We start from the raw sequence: 21,499 nt of genomic DNA, 5'->3' as shown, positions 1-21,499 counted from the left end.
CCAGAGTGATTCCTAGGGTTTGCTGACTGGCTTTCTAATCTGAGCTACAGGGACATACCAAGCTCCACAGACCTGTCCTGCATCTGTCCAGCTGCCCAAACTCTACTGGACCCGCCTGTGCCCTTCTGCCAGCCTCTGCTGAAGTGAGTCCTGATCCCCAAGAGGTGCCCCGAGGTCCTAGACCATTGACTGGCATCAGAGTGTACTCCTCCTGGCCTAACTGTGGGTTCCCTCAGGACCGGCGCAGCATGACACAATTTACATTGTGCAATTCAAGGCCTTGCACCACAGCACCTCGCAGCTCCTGATCGGTGACCTCATCAGTACAGACACGATGCAAAAACAACTTGATGCAGCACCTCAACCCGATAAGTACCTATGCAACCCAATGCAGAACCTCTCATCTCCACTGAAGTGCATCCAGGTACATTGCACAGTGGGCCAAACTCGGTCTTGTACCTGGCCCATGCTCCACCGCGATCAACTTGAACGTGTGACTTTGCCCAAATCTGATATGACCAGTTAACCCTTTTTGGTGCTTTGTACTTTTTAGCTCTACTTTTACCTAAGACTTTGAAATTGCATATCTTTGTTTCAAGTGATGAAACGTTTTGAATTTTAGTCTCTATTTAAGAAATGTTGCTCTATTTTTCTAACTTAGAGTGGGATTTTCCATGTGTTGTTTTCACTTTATTATTGTTAGAGTGCTACATACATACTTTACACATTGCCTCTCAGTTAAGCCTGACTGCATTTGTGCCAGACTACTCAAAGACTATCAAGCACAGGTTAACTTGGTGACTTTTGTGGTTCACCCTGACAAGGATTGTGGCTGTTGCTTAGGAAGGGCTCACACTTCCTTCAACCAGCAGCCTCATTTCTCACATGGACCTAATACCAACTCAATCTCTAGGGAAAGCAATATTATGTATATTTCTAATGCAGACCTTTAAACAGTGGCACCACCTGTCACCAATTGTAGAACAGTACAATTACTTCCATTGTAAATAGCACAAACATTGCTTCACTATTGAATGTATGAGTCACATAACCAGGTCTTAGCTTTAGCTAAAAACAGGTCAAATTGATTTAGTACCAGAATATTGACTCATTTGAATCATACCAACATAATGCCACAGCACAAATATTGACGACCGACACAGCAAATTATAAGTGTTTATAGTCTATGATCTTATGGTATCATGAAAGTAAAAACTCGACATTCTGCCATACAATCGTTTAACAAGCAACAGAATTTTTAGAGGCTGTGTAATAGAATTGAACATGTGAGCCTTATCTATTGAAATATTCTGGACAGAATTCTGCTCGTTATACATTGTTAGCAAAAATTAGAAGCCATGGAAAAAATGATCTGTCAGTTATATCCTAATTAAAAATGATTAATTCGCAGTACAGAACAAATGAATCAGAAAATCTAACATATTTTGGATTTTATGCATCTAAAAGAAATGGAAGAAATGAAATCTAAATAAGGAGAGCAATCTGTTGGTCCATCAGAGTCAAAATGTTCAGCGTCTTTTGTAAAATCATAAAAAATAAACAGCTGGTGTTTGAATTAGTTTGTATAAAAAAACAGGACTAATTTTACTAACAAATGAAAATACCATTAGTAGCAGCTCCTAAATCCAAATGATAATTTAGCATGTTGTAATTTTTGAGAAAGATATCCCCATCCAGCTGATGTGTTTGTGGAATTACATATTGTTTGAAATTGGGTTACAGGTTGACTAAGGTGTGAGCCCTGGTCAAGCAGCAACCACAATTCTTGTCAGGATGAAGCACAAGCAACCCTAAATTAACCTTTGCTCAACCTAATGATAGCTTGTCACAGAACAGTCAGGCTTAAATTAGAGGCAATGTGTAAAGAATTTGTGCAACACTTTAAACAGTAAACAGTGAAAAAAACAGTCTAAAGATCCCACACCAGGTTAGAAAAATAAAGATTGCTCAAAGTATTAAATAAAATAAGACCTAAAAAACAATAATCCAATTAACAGAAAGATATTGAGGGCCATATTTATACTTGCAGTTTTGCGTCAAAAAGTTTAATGCCGGCTAACACCATTTCTTAGCACCACCCTGGCGTCAAATTTATACTTTGATGCTCCATGGCGATGACCACGGGTTAGAGTCATTTTTGTTTACTCAAACCATTGCGCCACGTCATAAAGAAAAACGACATTAATGCGGAGAAAATGACTTTGATCCGGTTTACGATGTCGGAAACCGGATACGTGCCTTTTTTTGCCACAATAGCGTCAAAAAGTGCTGCAAACACAGCAAAATGTGCAAAGGAGCACCAACATGGATCCCAGAAGCCCTGAGAGACCCCAGGAAGACTACAGCCAACCAGGAACCAGCCAGGAGGACCCAGACAAGACCCAGGAGAGGGAGAAGAAGAAAAGGAAGTGCCAGTTCAGTGCAGAGGAGCAGGAAATACTAGTGAAAGAGGTGACGGAACACCAGCATCAACTTTTTGTCACCTCTAAATTGCCAGTTGGGAGGAGAGAGGCAATTTGGCAACAAATTGTCAATAAGATCAACAGTGTGGCAGAATTACAGAGAACAGTCACTGAGTGCAAGAAACGCTGGCATGACTGCAAGCGCAGGACCAAGGAAAAGATGGCAAGGAACAGGAAGGCAGCACTGCAGACTGGGGGTGGGAGTCCAGCAACGCAGGAGGCCCTGGATCACATGGAGGAAATAGTGGTAGCCATCATCCCAGAGGAGATCATCACAGGGTTTCAAGGACAGGAAAGTGCAGACTACCAGGAGATAACACAGATGCAGAGTAAGTTGCATGGGGGACACAAATGCCTAAATTTTAACTGTAAGCAGGGGGAGGTACTTACCTACTACACAATGCATGTCAGCCATGATAATCAGGTAGTGGAAAGGGCAAAGGGGCACGGCAGCATGGGCTGTGCAGGGGAAACCTGGGGCACAGCACAACACTACACCAACAACCTTTGCATTGGGGTATGCTGCCATGCCAAGGCTGTTGGAAAGGCAAAGCCAGTCCAGGAGGGTAGGGTACAACGTAAAACTGGCCTGCTGTCACACAACAGCTGGTATTGCCACTACATGAACTAGGGCTCAATTTCCAGTCTCAGGCCATATCTGCAAGTGGTATTTACCATTGACAACAGTTGCCACTACCACCTGTGCTGTGTGTGCAGGTCAAGTAGCCAATGGCAGTTATGTGCCCATTGATCAAACACACCCAATATAGAGGGTTCAGGATGACGACATTATCAATCACCTGTAATTACTAACAATGCGCAAATCCTGTCAAATGCTCATGTCTATAGGCGCTATAAACATCATGTATTGTTAGCAACATTATGAGGTACACAGCAGTAATGTCATACCCATGCTGCACATTTCAGGGTCTACCCTGTGCCTTTGTTACAATAGCTGCAATGCCACCATGCAACATCTCAAGTGTCATAGTGCTAAGACAACAGCATTTAGGGGGAGGACATATGTGTCTAGCTAGTTAAACACACCTGCACAATCATAAGACGAAATGGAACACTGCTAGGTCCATCAGAGCAATCCAATGTAGCACACATTCCCCAACATCAGCAGTGAACACTACCAATGCTGACACCTGTATTGTGCCATGCCAATGCTATACATAGTATATGTTAAGTCTCAGCATCATATAGGTGGATGTGAAATATCAGAGACTGGGTCAGTTCCAGATGGTTACAAGTGTCATCAGAACACCAGCAGCCAGTGCAAGGCCCCACCATGATAATGGAAGTAGACGGAGGGTTAAGTAGTAAAAGAATGTGGATGTGACGCAGACAATTCCCCAAACTGCCCGCACTACATGCGACATGCAGGTGGGGCATAGGCCTGGGAGACTGCTAATCCTAATGACAGGAACAATGAACAGGAACCAAGATCACAATGTTCAACTAACAGGAAGTCAGGAACATCACATTACAAATGCCACAACACAGACACACTAATTGTTCAATGTCTCATTGCAGAGGACGAAGGCTCTCCTGGGGATATGCCTGTCCTGTACTTCCCTGATGACATGGATGATGAGCTGACATCCATTAGCCAGTAGACCCTCCAAGATGTCCCTGGAACCTTCCAGACCCCACCTTCAGTCGCAAGGAGAAGCACAGAAGTATCAGCCATCACAGAGGATCACAGCTAGCCACATTCATTATATTACACTTGCCAAGTTGGGTGATCAGTGGTTATACAACGAACTGACACTGTCCCCTAATTGAAACATGGTTTAGCAAATGTCCTACTTTGGCAGTCTTGATGAGGTAGGTCTCAATTTGTATGCACCTTGGGAATGGCAGCACTCACAGGAATGCTGGTCTTCTGATCTTAGCATACACCCATGTCTGTGATAGCCTTCATACTGAGAACTTAACAATTGTACATATGCTGCACTAGATCAGCAGGGGTGTACCAAACGTAAACTAGCAAACTATTTTGTCATTTTAAATGTATGATGGAAAAAGTCAGGGGTCCCTTGCACAAAATCATGCAAATAAATAATTTGTGACCATACATTCACAAAGTTCAGGGATCCCATGATGACCCATTAACTTATGAAAATCGCTTGACTATAAAGTGACACAGATGGCAAATGCATCAGCTCTGTACCAGCAATTGTGCCCAAGGCAAAATAAAACACACAGGAACAATGAACTTAGGGCCAGATCTTTTAATTTTTTTATGTGTAGCCTTTGCTTCATTTTGTTACTCTACAGCTATGGAAAGTAGCACCAAACATTTAGATATATTCAAGTGTGCATTACTTTGCCATCCATAATTAATTTAAATTCTGCACAAACCAAGTCAAAATATCAGCCTAAGATATTACCAGAGGTTAGGAAGATCTTTGTACGTATGGCCATGAATACAGTTCAGACATGTATTTAAAATAATTGGGGACTATATTCGTTCCTTGCACTAGCATGTGAAATACATCTCATTCCTGGTACACTCACAGGCCATGAATAATAGTTTTGTTTGTGCCTTATTACCATCATCCATTGACCTCAAAGCAGCACTAATTTACAAGATCAAGTTGTCTTTTGTAAGTTTTTGTAGCTTTTGCGTCAACAAATGACGGTAATATGTAGCAAATATTGTATAAATCAGGGCCCCTGTATGTTCAACTTGCATTCCACATGTCCACAAATATGGCATGCAGCATGTCACCAAATCTGCTACTGTAACTACAGAGCATTTTACTGTATACATTAGTCTGATTTGTACTCACCAACAGGGCCACCAATCACCACACCCAGGTGGTCCAGCAGGTCTTGCTCTCTGGCCACAAGGTCAGCCCAGCGATGTTTGAGTTGGTGGTTGTGGGGTGGCTGTTAAACACTCTCTTTAGGTGGAACAGCACCTTGGACCACCTGAGCCTCCTCCCCTCGGTGTGATACCCCTGTATCACCCTGCTACCAGCCTCTAACGTCAGGGGGAGGAAATAGCACACCAGCCAAATTAAATACCCCAGCTCCTTCTCACCCATTCTCCCCAGATGTAGAAAAGAGGGAAATACAGGGAAAGGAGGTATAGAAATGGAACTTAAAGAACCCACAAACAGCCCAACAATACCCACTACACAGTCCCAACAGTACAAATACAAAATTAGACTCCAAAAATGACAAAAACACACTTACACTGATTTACAGAGACAATTACAAACACAACAGATGACAATTGATACGGCACACAGGGGACAAAAGCACAATTTTGACAGACACAACTCTCTACACAGCCACACAGTCTAGAAGAATCACAGACTACAAAGTGAAAGTGAGAGTACACCCACTGTACCATTTCTGTAAACAGGATATCCTATTACATCACTTCCTGCCTCAAATGCAGTGCGTTTTTATTATGCTGCGTGGAATTTTATGACGCTTACTGGCTTTGCGTCAATATTTCTTAAAGCATATTCTTAAAAATTCCCCCGCATTCAAGGATCAATATTTTTTTAATGGATAATCAATTTCATGGGGTGCAGTGTTGGAATTAATGCTAGGGACCAATGGATGTGTAATGGTATAATAGCTACCTATGTCCAGTTACACAATGGTAACTCTGAACATAGGCATGTTTGGTATCAAGCATGTGGGAATCATACCCCAAGGCTTTTGCAAGCATTGCTTGTATGATTCCATGCCCTCGGGGGCTCCTTAGAGGACCCCCAGTATTGCCATTCCCTCATTCTGAGGTTTTCCAGGCAGCCCCAGCTGATTCCACCCCTAAGAGAGGGGTCTGCCCTCCTGTTGCTTGAGCAGCTCAAGCCCAGGAGGGCAGAACAAAGGATTTCCTATGGGAGAGGGTTGTTACACCCTCTCCCTTTGGAAAAAGGTGTTACAGGCTTGAGAGGGGTATCCTCCCAAGGCCACTGGAAATGCTTTGAAGGGCACATTTGGTGCCCTCCTTGCAAAATCCAGTTTACACTGGTTCAGGGACCCCCAGTCCCTGCTCTGGCATGAAACTGGACAAAGGAAAGGGGAGTGACCACTTCCCTGTCCATCACCACCCCAGCGGTGGTGCTCAGAGCTCCTCCAGAGGGTCCCTGGGTTTTGCCATCTTGTATTTCAAGTTGGCAGGAAACTCTGTGAGCATCTGAGTGGCCAGTGCCAGCAGATGACATCCGAGCCCTCCCCTGATATGTGCTTACCTGTTTAGGTGACCAATCCCCCTTTCAGGGCTATTTAGGGTCTCTCCTTTGGGTGGTGGTTCTTCGAATTCAGATTGCAAGACTCCAGCAGGAATCCTCTGCATCTTTTACTTCACCTTCTCACCGAAAAAATGCATCTGGACCCTCCAGGAACTCTACAAACTGCAACAAAGAAGCAAAGATTACTTCTGCAACATGGTATCTTCAGCTCCTGCCAGCAACTTCAACTGTTTCCCGGTCGTACATCCTCAAAGGACAGCCTGTCTTGAGCCTGCACCAAAAGAGCAAAGGAATCTCCCTTGGAGTGAAGGAGTCACTCCCCTGCTTCAGCAGGCGCCTCTCTGCAATGACGACAGGCCACGTGGGTCCCCTCTCCTAATGAGCAGCGTGGATCCTGCATCACGGGTGGTGGACTGAAGTGGTGACAACAGTCCTGATGTCTTACTGTCCAAATTTGGTGGAGGGAAGAGCTTGCCTCCCCACACAAGACAGTACCCCGTGCACCGCGTGTTTTGCAGTTACCAAGGCTTGTTGGCATCCTTCCACAAAGTTCTTTGTGCACCATGCAGCTCCGGCCCCCAGCACTCTATCCTGTGATGCACAACTTCCTGACAGCTTCTCCGGCGGCGAGGGGTCCTTTATGGTAGTGCTGCATGGGCCTCCTTTTGCACCTCCTTTGTGCCCCTGCTGTGTGACTCCTGTGCATGCTGCCTGGTCTTCTGTGGGCCCTCTGAGTTGCTGAGAGCCCCCTCTGGCCCCCAACTCCTGGGTAGAGTCCACCAGGTCCCTCCTGGTCCCGGGCAGCGCTATTTTTCGCTAACTGCGAGTTTTGCATGTGCCAAGACTTGTTGGTGGAATCCAGCGACGCAAACCAGACTGAAATCTTTCATTCGGCGTGGGACATCATCTGCACCAACCAGGAACCTGCATCTGTCTTCTTGGTTACAGTACTGACTGTTGTTCTTCACCAGTAGTTCCTCTTTTGCATCTTCATCCGGGTTAGCAGGGGCCCATGTTCTCCCTGGACTCTTCTATGGTTCTTGGAGTTGGTCCCCTTCTTCCACAGGTCTTCAGGTCCAGGAATCCTCTGCTGGTGTCTTGCAGTCTCTCCTGGTTCTTGCATTATCTCCTTTCTCGTGTTCTTGTGTGGTCTAGAAAAGTTACTGTGATTTGTGTATTACTTATCTCCTAAGAGAGTATAGTCTCTATGGTATTTTTGGCATTTGTGTCACCAGAATAAAGTACCTTTTATTTTTGTAACACTGAGTATTTTCTTTCATGTGTGTGAGTACTGTGTGACTTTAGGAGTATTGCATGAGCTTTGCATGTCTCCTAGATAAGCCTTGGCTGCTCAGCTACAGCTACCCCTAGAGAGCCTGGCTTCTAGACACTGCCTACTTTTCACTAATAAGGGATAACTGGACCTGGTATAAGGTGTAAGGACCATAGGTATCCACTACAAACCAGGCCAGCCTCCTACATAGCGCCACGCAGCAGAGGCAATGCTTTGGTTCTGCTGGTACCACGGAAGCTGACTAAGCACCTCAGGCCCACTTCCAAGGGTCCAGGACAAACGTGGCATCACTTAGCAGGGAAGACTCCCAAAAGGCAGAATCCAGGTGCAGATGCAAGATGGTTGGAAGCATGTTTGGTTCCAGAGGTTTCAGATCAGGAAGCCGGCCAATGAGCCCTTGGAGTCACTCTGGGTTCTGGCTTCAAGAGCTGCAGGTCCAGTCCTTCTCACCCAGGCAACAGGGCATCCAGCAACAGGTCAGCACAGCAGGGCAGCAGTTCCTTCAGAGCAGCTGTCCAGCAGAGTGGCAGAATAGCAGCACAGCAGTCCCTCGTCCTGGCAAAGTATCCACAGGTGCAGAGGTGTACTGAAGTGGTGGTATCTGAGACCCTTTTTTATACACAGTTGTGCCTTTGAAGGAGGGAGAAGCTTCTAGAGGCATACCTTTGAAGTGGACAGATGCCCTTCCTTATTTGCCCTGGCACAAGACTTACTATAGAGAGAATGCAGCCCTTTGTGTGGAGACAGGACATAGCCTATTCAGTTGTAAGTGAGGCTGAGTCTCGCTCCTCCCTCCAATCCTGCCAGTGATGGCTCATCCAGTCATACCTAAGCTCCCATTGTATGGCAGTCTAGGAGGAATACACAAACCCCAACTGCCAACTACACCCGGTCATGTGACAAGAGACAAGCTGCAGGCACCAAATGGCTAAGGCAAGAAAATGCCAACTTTCTAAAAGTGCAATTTTCAGAACTGTAAGTTAAAATCCATCTTCACCATAAGTCAAGATTTTCAAATAGGGTTCCCGAGACACCAAACATGAATCCATTTTCACTTCTCATTTGGAAAGTACACTTATAAAATGTAATGAGGCAACTCCAGTGTTATCCTGTGGGAGAGATAGACCTTGCAGCAGTGAAAAACAAATTTAAGAGTTTTTCACTACCAGGACATGGGCCTCCATTAGGGATTAATTATATCCATTTAAAAGGAAAGTTCGAGTCTAGCAAAAGGTTTATTTCACAAGTTGAAATGGCAATTTAAACTGCACAAACAGGTTCTGCATGCTTAAAGGGCCACCTAAGTGGGTTGCACAATCAATGCTGCAGGCCCATTAGTAGCATTTAATGTACAGGCCCTTGGCACACATAGTGCACTTTACTAGGGACTAGATATAAATTAAATATGCCAATTGGGGATACGCCAATGTTACTATTCTGCAGCACACATAGAAAGAGGAAAAAGGCTCTCTTGATTGCTTTATTGCAGGAAGGTGCCTCTTCCTGCACAAACAGTATCTTACCACCGCACAGGGACCCTGGAGCAATGCTCCCTTTGTTGGTTCTACGCCTCCAAAACGTCACCAGTGCAAGGAAAAAGGACAGGAATGTGCTGTATTGGACAAGTAGAGCACATTCCTGCCCTTTTCCTCCTTTGCAGCGCAGAAAGGTGATTTGCTGCACTGTGCTGCATGACTTAGTTGTAAAAATGGCCTTCAATTTGCTGGTACTTTCCTGTCCACGGTGATTTCTCTTCAGTGAGTGTCATATCCCGAGACCGGGCACATCTCTCTACCCTGCCGTCGCATTTTTTCTAGACTCTTCGTTCACTAATATATTGTACTGCTGTCAATGCTTGGCATCTGGGAAAGGCATTAACAGCCATAGCTGCACCAATTACTCCTAAAATCAATTATGTTCTATTTATAAGGCTTTTACCTAATTAGGTTCATTTTGTTAACAGTTTAAGATTGCTTTTCGAAGACATAGCACAAAAATAGAGGCCTGTGCGGCTCTCCCACAACGATTTCTTGCCATAAAATGAGGTGAGAAAGTGCAGTTTGCTCGTGATTTATGGTACTTTGCATTCAACTTCGACTACCGCTCCTTTAATTCTCGCCTTTTTTTGTTTGCAGATTCCTCGCAAATACGACGTTTAGTGGACTTAGTGGCCACATCAAGGTGACAGATTCTTCCATTATTAAGTCAGAAGACCACTACTTCATTTGGAATCTGCAGCACGACCCCATTGGAAATCCCATGTGGACGCGGCTCGGAAGTTGGCATGAGGAAAAGATTATCATTGATTACGGGCTGTGGCCAGATCAGGCTCAGAGACACAAAAACCATTTTCAACAACCGCCACGGTTACACCTGCGCGTTGTCACCCTGATAGAACCACCCTTTGTCTTCACACGGAATGTCGACGAAGATGGTCAATGTCCAGCTGGCCAGCTCTGCCTGGATCCTTTGACTAATGACTCGTCAGTACTCGATAGCCTGTTCGAAAACCTTCAAAGTGGCAACGACTCTGTGCCCATCACGTTCAAGAAGTGCTGTTATGGCTATTGCATTGATTTGCTAGAGAAGCTGTCAGAGGATATGAATTTTGATTTTGACATGTACATTGTCGGGGATGGAAAGTATGGGGCATGGAAGAACGGCCACTGGACAGGACTGGTGGGTGATCTGCTGAGCGGAAACGCTCACTTGGCAGTGACGTCATTCAGCATCAACACTGCCAGAAGCCAAGTGATCGATTTCACAAGTCCATTTTTTTCAACTAGCCTTGGCATCTTAGTAAGGACGAAAGATACCGCTGCCCCCATAGGAGCATTCATGTGGCCTCTTCACTGGACCATGTGGCTGGGGATTTTTGTTTCACTTCACATCACTGCAATATTTCTTACCTTGTATGAATGGAAGAGCCCTTTTGGGATGACACCAAAAGGTCGAAACAGGACCAAGGTTTTCTCCTTCTCATCTGCACTCAATGTCTGTTACGCCATTTTGTTTGGTAGAACAGCCGCCATCAAGACTCCAAAATGCTGGACTGGGAGATTTCTCATGAATCTCTGGGCTATCTTCTGTTTATTTTGTTTGTCAACTTACACTGCAAACTTGGCTGCAGTCATGGTAGGAGAGAAAATATATGAAGAGCTTTCTGGAATTCACGACCCGAAGGTAAGTTCATATTTATTTAGTATATTATCTTAACCCTGAAAACAAAAATGTCAATATGTAAGATTTACTATAATGTTTTTGTTATTTTAAAGAAACTATGAAATCACATGATGATTATGACATTTTCCAATAGGTAAACATTAAGGCTATCAGAGCACATCTCTTTTATAATATTATTAATGTAAATGGTCTGGAATCATATACTACTAGCAAGCACAGGAGTCCACCAGGCCACATTACTCGAAATGAAGGCATGCAAATAAATTATGTTCCAAGACTCGAAAAGTGGGATGCGTTTAATTAATTTTCTGCATTCTACACAAGAAGGATAATTTAATATTTTCAAAGTTTATTTCCGAATTATCATGCCCATCTTTAAATAAAAACATACATGCGAATCACACAACCACATGCCTTTCAGTCACATGAAACAAATTAGGAATATATTGAAATTTGTAACAGGTACATAGAGAACTGCGTAGTAATATATACTCAAAACATCTTAAATCATTAATACTCTGTAATATTATAGTATAGCATAAATAAATCTGTCATTAAAATCCATCAAGGTTGAATTTACAATCAGTGCATGAACTGAATCCTGCAGAGATGTTTTGCATAATGGGCTATTTTTAGGAATGAAGTACCAAGCCCCTATTTGTACCGAAAGCTGTAGAGAGCGGATCTAAATTGGCTGTTTTCTTAATTACTCAATATGAATAATTTGAAGAAATGTGTTTGCAATTCCTTAAATGTAACTAAATAATCCCCTCTTTCTGGTGGCCTTGTCTTTATAATAATCATAACCATCTTTGAAATTTACTGTGTTCACATATTCTATTCAATAACTTTTCAAGATCTGGTTCACCACCATTGTGCTCAACCTGAGACTGGTTCAGTCCTACTTTATTTATGAGGCCTGAACATATTATAAAAGCGTGGCTGCTGAACCACGTCTGCAGTGAAGCTTTTCGCAGGAGGTGACACAAAGATCTACAAATGTATCATCCTAGGAGAGCCAGTCCTTTTATGGCATGAAAGCCTTTTATGAAAAAAAACAAGAGAAAGCTTTCTTCTTAACACTTAGGGCCTGATTTAGATTTCGGCAGACGGGTTGCTCCGTCGCAACAGTGACTGATATCCCGTCTGCCGAAATCTAAATCCCATTATTTCCTTTGGGATTTATATTTCAGTGGAACGGGATATCCGTCACCGTTATGACAGAGTAACCTGTCCGCCAAAATGTAAATCAGGCCCGTAGGGAAAGATTTATGAAAAGTGGCACTACACCAAATGAAGCCCCGCTTCTCTTGGCCCTTAGCGCCCCCCTAACGCCACCCTGTGTGCACCAAATTTAAAATTTGACGCACCATGGCGGTAGTCAGGAGGATTTGCGTCATCATTTTTTGTGCTAGTCCGGTGCTTTGCAGGATTAGCACCAAAAATCTTGACACTAATCCTGCAAAGCACTCAGAGGCACATTGAAAACAAAGGGAGCCTATTTTTAACCCCTGCTCTTAGCAGGGGTTAAAATGCTGATATAAATGACGCAAAGAAATCATAAGCTGGTTCACCTAAACGACCAGTAGACTGTAAAATGAGGCTATCTCATTTTTTTTTTGTTTAAATGCTGGTATTTTATTCTTGCCTGAGGTAAAAGGTCAAAACCTTTGCTCTGGATGAGGTGATGTTTGTTCAACGCTCCTTGTAATACCTAGAAAACTAGAGAGCACATCTAGCCAGCGTTGTCAGAAATTAAAGTATCAGCCACACTGCATGACGTCTGTGTGCTAGTCATACAAACTGTAGGGTAGCAAACCTGTTTGCAACAAACGCTGATTTCAGTAAGAGAGCACATAAGGTGCCAAGCCGATCTGTGATAAACATTATTATCTGTGTAGTTTTTCCTAGTCATAATGCCTACTTCTACCAACTGTATTTCCCACTAAAGCAATTCCAGCAGGGTCAGAAAAGTATAATTTGCAGACTCTTGTCACCTGAAAGCTGTGCGTACAGCTAGTACTGTGTTGTTCCTACCCACCCTAAATTTACCAATCACAAATCTTCTCAGAGGCATCTAATATCATGACCAATCGAAAGCATCCTTTCTGGAATATCAGAAAAAATATTCAATATCAATGTACTTTAAACACTGTCTGTGACATGGTCACAGAGAGAGATTAATGAATTATATTTAGTTTGTCAGACCACACAGGGTCCATTTCTCTTAGATTTTAAATAACACATATGCAGAATCATTCAGTTGTTGAATATGTGACTTTAATTTACAAGTAATAAAGAGGGCAATTCCAATGAAGAACCCCAGGGAAAGTCCTCCAAACTAACCCAGGTATAGTCAATAATTGGAGCCAAATTAGTACATGTTGCGTAGGAGCCGAAGCGATATGAGAAAGTCAGGCATGGAGAACCGGGGGGCTTCAGGGTCTCTGCAGAGCTGCGACAGGGGCCGTGAAGAACAACAGCTGCCCAACCAGCTATGGGTTCGAGGCTGTTTCATCTGCCCTCACTGACCTTGCACGTCAGCCTAGACTCCAGTTTTAACTGTGTCTGCAGTCTCACTTCCTCTATGTAATAAACTTAAGGGAACTGTTGGACCTGGCTTTTTGACAGGGTCATCCCCAAACATTTTTGCCTCCTTCCTCCTATTTTTTCTGACCTGTTGTTGTTGGCTTTTGAACTCTGGGCACTTTACCACTGCTAACCAGTGCTAAAGTGCATATGCTCTCTGTGTAAATTGTACTACTGATTGGTTTATCCATGATTGGCTATTTTATTTACTTGTAAGTCCACCCACTTCAGTAGCCCCTTAACCTTGTCTCAGGCCTGCCATTGCAAGGCCTGTGTGTGCAGTTTCACTGCCACTTCGACTTGGCAAGCCTAAAACTCCCCTTTTTCTACATATAAGTCATCCCTAATGTGTGCCCTAGGTAGCCCCTAGAGCAGGGTGCTGTGTGGGTAAAAGGCAGGACATGTACCTGTGTAGTTTATATGTTCTGGTAGTGTAAAACTCCTAAATTCGTTTTTACACTACTGTGAGGCCTGCTCCCTTCATAGGCTAACATTGGGGCTGCCCTCATACATTGTTGAAGTGGCAGCTGCTGATCTGAAAGGAGCAGGAAGGTCATATTTAGTATGACCAGAATGGTAATACAAAATCCTGCTGACTGGTGAAGTCGGATTTAATATTACTATTCTAGAAATGCCACTTTTAGAAAGTGAGCATTTCTTTGCACTTAAATCTTTCTGTGCCTTTCAATCCATGTCTGGCTAGGTTTAGTTGACAGCTCCTTGTGCATTCACTCAGACACACCCCAAACACAGGGTACTCAGCCTCACTTGCATACATCTGCATTTTGACTGGGTCTTCCTGGGCTGGGAGGGTGGAGGGCCTGCCTTCACACAAAGGACTGCCACACCACCTACTGGGACCCTGGCAGACAGGATTGAACTGAAAGGGGTCCTGGTGCATTTCGTAGCCACTCTTTGAAGTCACCCCCACTTCAAAGGCACAATTTAGTATAAAACAGGGCCTCTGCCCTACCTCATCAGACACTTGCTGGAGAAGAAACCTGAACCATAACCTGCATCCTGCTAAGAAGAACTGCCTGGCTGCCTAAAGGACTCACCTGACTGCTTTCTACAAACGACTGCTGCCTTGCTGTTGCCCTGCTGCCTTGCTGAACTCTTGTCTGGCTGTAAAAGTGCTCTCCAAGGGCTTGGATAGAGCTTGCCTCCTGTTCCCTGAAGTCTCAGGACCAAAAAGACTTCTCTTTTTCATTTGGACTCTTTGTGCGCCGAAAATTTCGACGCACAGCTTGCTCTGTGGCGAGAAAATCGCCGCACACCGACGCTGATCGACGCGACACCTTCGGGGCGACCGGAATTTCGACGCACGGCCTCGCAAGGACAACGCCGCCCGACTTCCAGAGGGGAAATCGACGCGACGCCTGCCGTGAGACCGAGAATTCCATGCACAGCCTCCCGGAATGACGCGCAGCCGGAAACAAGCCGAAGAATCCACGCACAGACCCCGGGACATCTGGTAATCCCGCGACCCACAGAAGAGACTGTCCGCGTGCCGGAAAACGACGCACGACTTCCCCGCGTGAAAAATAACAACACAAGTCCATGTGTGCATGGGAGAAATCGACGCACACACCATTTTTCCACGCATCTCCTCTTCTGCGGCCGTTTGCGGAGATTTTCCACTTTAAACCAGGTACTTTGTGCTTGAAAGAGACTTTGTTTGCTTTTTAAAGACTTAAGACACTTCATATCACCTTTTAGTGATATCTTTACAAATTCATATTGCATCTTTGATCGTTTTGACCTGCAAATACCCAGATAAATATTACATATTTTTCTAAACACTGTGTGGTGTATTTTTGTGGTGCTATATTATGTTAGTGTATGATTTATTGCACAAATGCTTTACACATTGCCTTCTAAGTTAAGCCTGACTGCTCGTGCCAAGCGAACAGAGGGTGGGCACAGGCTAATTTTGGATTGTGTGTGACTTACCTTGACTAGAGTAAGGGTTCTTGCTTGGACAGAGGGTAACCTGACTGCCAACCAAAAACCCCATTTCTAACAGGAACCCTAAAAAAACTAGTCAAGAATGCCTTCAAGAGAGCATGGTTCACCCCGAGAGAACTTCTGTTCACCCCTATGGACAAAACACAAGAAACACCATTAACATATGTGATCACTTTTTCACCAACTGCCAATAAAATCAAGAGAGTTAATAACTCTAACATGAAATTTTATCACAGGAACTGAGGCTCCTATTATGCGTTTCTTTTCTTGCTTTAATTAAACAGCAGCAAGTAAAGAAAACGACAAATCCCAAAAGTGAAGAGAAAACGAGCCAATGGGAAACAAGGTGTAGTTCATTCATAACAACCAATCAGCACAGATGTATGCTATTATTACATAACTTGACTGCGAACAGCCCTCTTTTCTTGCGCTTAAGTGTCAGCTAGAACGAAATAAAGGAAAAATAGAAGCCAAAATAAGAACTGCCATAATAAAGGATAACAGGTCCAAGCAAAAGTTCATAAATCCAGGAAACTGAAGATGAAGAGAAGCACACTCATGGTCCGCCAATCCAAGGGGTGGAGAAGGAGAAAGACGAGACGCTGGCTGAGCATCCAAATCATGAGGTGATGTTCTACGTGGAAGGTTGAACAGAGGATCTTGACACTGAAGGGATGGGAGAAAAGAGAAAAACAAACAAAAGTTACCAATATAAGTGGTGGGATAATAGTCGCCTCTGTGTCTTTAAAAAAATTAAGACTTTCTGTCATTAAAACTAGGAAAATCTACATTTTATGACAAGACCGGAGGCTCCTAATATGCTTGTTTAAAGCAAATTAATGACATTCATAGAAACATTATCAACAGGTTTACAATAAAAAACTCTAAAAACATTATCATTAGACCAGTCTGCGGATCTAAGAATGTCCTCAAGATGGGAACCCGTCCAAAAGGCTTTAGATGCCATAGCTCCTCTCGAAGAGTGTGCTCCAAACTTGGAGGTGTCAATACCTGCTAGTGACATAATCCATTTAACCCAGCGGGCTAGCGTAGCAGAAGACACAGGTTTATAAGGTTTCCTGAAGGAAATAAGGAGTTGGGAACTGAGGATGAGCAGTCATCTGTTCGTAAACTTTCAAACATTGTGCAACACATAGTTTGGGGTGATCCGGAAAATATGGATACAAAACAGATTGTCTGATATATTCCGAAGCTTGTGACCAAATGACAGGGAAAGGCTGGGAATTCCCGAGATTTTCCATGGCGAAAGAGAAAGAAGGTTGTCCAAAACAAGGTTGTGAGGACGTTGTAAAGGGTCCAAGAGGAGATCTGAAAAAGGAGGAATGAGGAAAGGAAAATCTATGGAAAGTTCCAAAAGCGTTGGAAACCAAATCTGGGATTGCCAAAATGGAGCTATGAGAACTAAAGTGGCCTGCTGACGTGGTACTTGGGCTAACACCCAGCTGATCATAAGAAAAGGGGGAAAAGCATAAGAGAGGGACTTGGACTAATCTTGAAGAAATGCATTGCAGGCCAATGCCAAGGGATCCGGACGCCAACTGTAGAATTGAGAAAGCTACGAATTGAGGCGAGACACGAGCACATTGATCATCAAGGGGCCCCATTTGTTCTGTACTAATTAAAAGATCGAAGGATGGAGTTTCCAGTCGCTTGAGTCACGGAGATGACGAGAATGCCAGTCGGCGATGGAGTTGAGGGTTCCTGGAAGATAGTCTGCATGAACCGAAATTTGGTTTGTAAGGCAAAATTCCCAAAAGCCTTTTGCTAGTTCTGCTAGTGGTTTGGATATTGTGCCTCTGAGATGATTTATGAAACGGACTGCAGAAATATTGTCCATTCTGAGAAGGATAGCACAACAAACTTTGTTCATTGCCAGGCTTTTGATTGCAAAGGAGCCTACAAACATCTCTAAAAAATTGATATGCAATTTGGACTCCTCTAACGACCAGGTACCTCCAGCCGAGATTGGACCACTATGTGCCCCCCAGCCTGTTTGGCTTGCATCTGACTCTAATACAAGATCTGGGGCTGATGCAAAGATAGTTCTTCCATTCCAGGCATCAAAATGGTCTATCCACCATTGAAGCTCTGTACGAGAATCGTGATCTAGAGGGATAATTTCTGCGTACAAAAGTCCTTTGCATAAATGTTGAATCTTTAATGGCTGAAGAGCCCGGTCATGTAAAGGACCTGGAAATATGGCCTGTATGGAAGAGGCAAGCAGACCGACGACACAGGCGAGAGATCTTAGAGAAATGGAAGAGTGGCGTAATGTCTGAAGAATCTCCGACTTTATAGATTTTATTTTTGCTGAAGGAAGAAGCAGAGTGGTCGAAACTGAATTGATTTGGAAACCTAAGAATTCTATAATTTGGGTAGGAAGAAGAAGAGATTTTTCTTTGTTGATGATGAAACCCAAGACTGATAGAAGAGAACAAGTTAAGTTTAGGTGGGTTATTAGAGACTGTGGCGATTGGCTCATAAGTAGAATATCGTCCAGATAAATGAGAAGTCTTATGCCCTGAGCCCTGAGGAATGATACCACTGGTTTCATGAGCTTGGTGAAGCACCATGGAGCTGATGAGAGACCGAAAGGTAGAGATGTAAAGTGAAAGAATTGGTCGAGCCACTGGAATTGGAGAAACTTCCTGTGTTCTGGGTGGATTGGGACAACCAGATATGCGTCCTGTAAATCCAACCGAACCATCCAGTTGCTCTGGAGAAGAGAGTCTCTGAGATGGAGGATAGTTTCCATTTTGAAATGACAGTAAACGACGAACTGGTTGAAGAACTTGAGGTTGATAACCAGTCGTATTTTCCTGTTCTTCTTTTGAACCAAGAAAATGCAGCTGGTGAATCTGGAAGAATCTAGATGGGTAATTGCTATAACTTCTTTTTGTAAGAGGGAATGAACTTCCAAGGAAATAAGATCGGACATTTCTGTAGAGAAATACGGAGGAGGGGGAATAAGCACCTGAACCAGGGTTGAGTAGAATTCTATCATATAGCCTTGAATTGTGTTTAGAACCCAAAGATCGGAGGTGATGGATAACCAATTCGGGAAAAAGTGACAAAGACGTCCGCCCACGGGGACATGAGCAAAAGAAAGATTTACCTGTTTGATTGGGAGTCCTGGAATTCCCGTAGCCTCTGGACCGAAAACATTTGGCTGCTCCTTGTGCATTCACTCAGACACACCCCAAACACAGGATACTCAGCCTCACTTGCATACATCTGCATTTTGAATGGGTCTTCCTGGGCTCGGAGGGTGGAGGGCCTGCTCTCACACAAAGGACTCCCATAGCCCCCACTGGGACCCTGGCAGACAGGATTGAACTGAAAGGGGACATGGTGCACTTCTAAGCCACTCTTTGAAGACTCCCCCAACCACTTCAAAGGCATATTTGGGTATATAAACAGGGCCTCTGCCCCTACCAACTCAGACACTTCCTAGAGAAGAAACTTGTAACCAGAACCTGCATCCTGCCAAGAAGAACTGCCTGGCTGCCCAAAGGACTCACCTGACTGCTTTCTGTGAAGGACTGTTGCCTTGCTGTTGCCCTGCTGCCTTGCTGCTCTCTGGCTGAGGTGAAGAAGTGCTCTCCAAGGGCTTGGATAGAGCTTGCCTCCTGTTGCCTGAAGTCCCAGGACCCAAAAGACTTGATCTCTTTAAGAAGGACTCCTTGTGCAGTGAAATTCAACGCACAGCCTGCCAGAAACGACGCACAGCCTGCACTGCAGTGAAAATTTCACTGCATGCCGAACCGTAACCACGCAGCCCGACTTCGCAATAAGAAGATCGACGCAGCGCCAGCGTAGCGACCGGAAATCCGACGCACGGCCCACTGCATTGACGCATAGCCAAGCCAGAACGACGCAGCCTGACTTCCAGAGACGAATCGACACAGCGCCTGCCGTGCAGTAGAAAATTCGACCCAACGCCCACTGGATCGACGCAGCTTCTGTGACCTCGTCCTGCCAGCACAGGAAATCCTTGCATTGTCCCTGGGGAGTCTGAAAACCCGCAACCCGAAGAGGATCCACGACCGAACGCCAGAAATCAACGCACAGCCATCCCTGCGTGGAAACTAAACGACGCATTGCCGTGTGCGGCCCAAGAAATCGACGCACACCCCTTTGTTTCCACGCTTCCCCTCCTCTTCGGCCCTTTGCAGAGATTTCTCACCCAAACCAGGTACTTTGTGCTTGAAAGAGACATTGTTTGCTTTTAAAAAACTTAAGACACTTTATATCACTTTTCAGTGATATCTCTACATATACTTATTGCATCTTTGATAGTTTTGACCTGCATTTATCCAGATAAATATTATATATTTTTTTCTAAACACTGTGTGGTGTATTTTTGTGGTGCTACAGTGTGTTATTGTATGATTTATTGCACAAATACTTTACACATTGCCTTCTAAGTTAAGCCTGACTGCTCAGTGCCAAGCTACCCGAGGATGGACACAGGATAATTTGGATTGTGTGTGACTTACCCTGACTAGAGTGAGGGTCCTTGCTTGGACAGGGGGTAACCTAACTGCCATCCAAAGACCCCATTTCTAACAGTCCCATTATTACGGACTACCAGAAATGACAGACGAGTTTGTAAGAATGTTTTCATAATGGCCGTCACTTGCTAAATAATATTATCTCGGGACAATGTACCAAGGGTTTTATATTGCACATGTAGCCAGTGTATTTGATGGATAAGACCATCAGCTCATACAAGTTTAATCATGAATATGTCATAATATATGTATATACATGTATATCCTACAACATTTGATGATTTATAAAGAGACTTGAATAAAAAGCAATATCTGCAAATTGTTTTTTTCTTATATTCAACAATAAATCGTATTATTATCTAGTGACTTTTGCTGGATCCATCCCTCAAGAGTCAATGTTGATTGTAATATGCAGTCTCACCTTTTCAGCCACTTGCTCACGCACTCATTTACCTACTAGGAGGTACAACTGCTGAAGGGGTGCTCATGTCACAAACATACCTCACGGCCTGTTACATTTTGCAGTTTGGTGGAGGTCTGCAACTTATCTGCCATTACGTTTGACTCCAACACTATCTGACTAAGCTTGATTTTGATTCTGCTTGAATCTTCTGTTTGAATGGATTGCACTCAGTGGTCACCGTACCTGGCAAGGACATGACCATTACAAAAGCCCAGGACTGTACTTCAATCCCCTGAAGATCTCTTTGCTTGTACAACCAGCTGATGCCTGTGAGAGTGAAGAACTCTAACAGGTCGAATACAAGAGGGAAATGCATGTACCATCCCCAGAACAGGACAGACCTCTTCACCCACCTCAAACCCCTTGCTACTGAGCGCTAAACTTCCACCATTCCATGTGGCCTTTTCCCCCCACTTGACCCTGTCCTCTGTGTGCTCAGACAGCCTAGTATGAAGCCCAGGAGGGAGCTCAAAATCCAATGCTATGCATAGAAACCCAAAGAGACTGATCACATGGTTCTACCTTACTTCTCAGGGAGCGCAAAAGAGCTACAGCCACAATGCAACAAATGGGAGGATCTCAGAAAATTGGATTACTGAGGCCAATGGGGTCAGCGGATAAACCAGCAGGAGGATGCAAAGGAACCAGAGCCCTCAAACAAAGAAGACAAAGTACTGTCCCATCCCCATTCCTCAATGGAAACCTGGGAGGCAGGGGACCAGGTCAACCTAGGTGACTCAAATAGGACCAAGCATAGTGAA

General features: G+C 44.2%; 1 protein-coding gene across 1 annotated transcript in view; it reads left to right on the top strand.

The window, feature by feature from the left end:
* The window catches only part of GRIN3A (glutamate ionotropic receptor NMDA type subunit 3A), a 748,999-nt gene that overhangs the window by 249,857 nt on the left and 477,643 nt on the right, over positions 1–21,499 (top strand). The window contains exon 3 of the mRNA XM_069239855.1: positions 10,136–11,183. Within this exon, the coding sequence (XP_069095956.1) occupies positions 10,136–11,183 (1,048 nt within the window). The remainder of the gene's footprint in view (positions 1–10,135; positions 11,184–21,499) is intronic.

Source organism: Pleurodeles waltl, chromosome 1_2 (genome assembly GCF_031143425.1).
Source record: "Pleurodeles waltl isolate 20211129_DDA chromosome 1_2, aPleWal1.hap1.20221129, whole genome shotgun sequence".
Taxonomy (NCBI): domain Eukaryota; kingdom Metazoa; phylum Chordata; class Amphibia; order Caudata; family Salamandridae; genus Pleurodeles; species Pleurodeles waltl.
The sequence above is the reverse complement of the archived record's forward strand: the minus strand, read 5'-3'. Positions and strand labels throughout refer to the sequence as shown.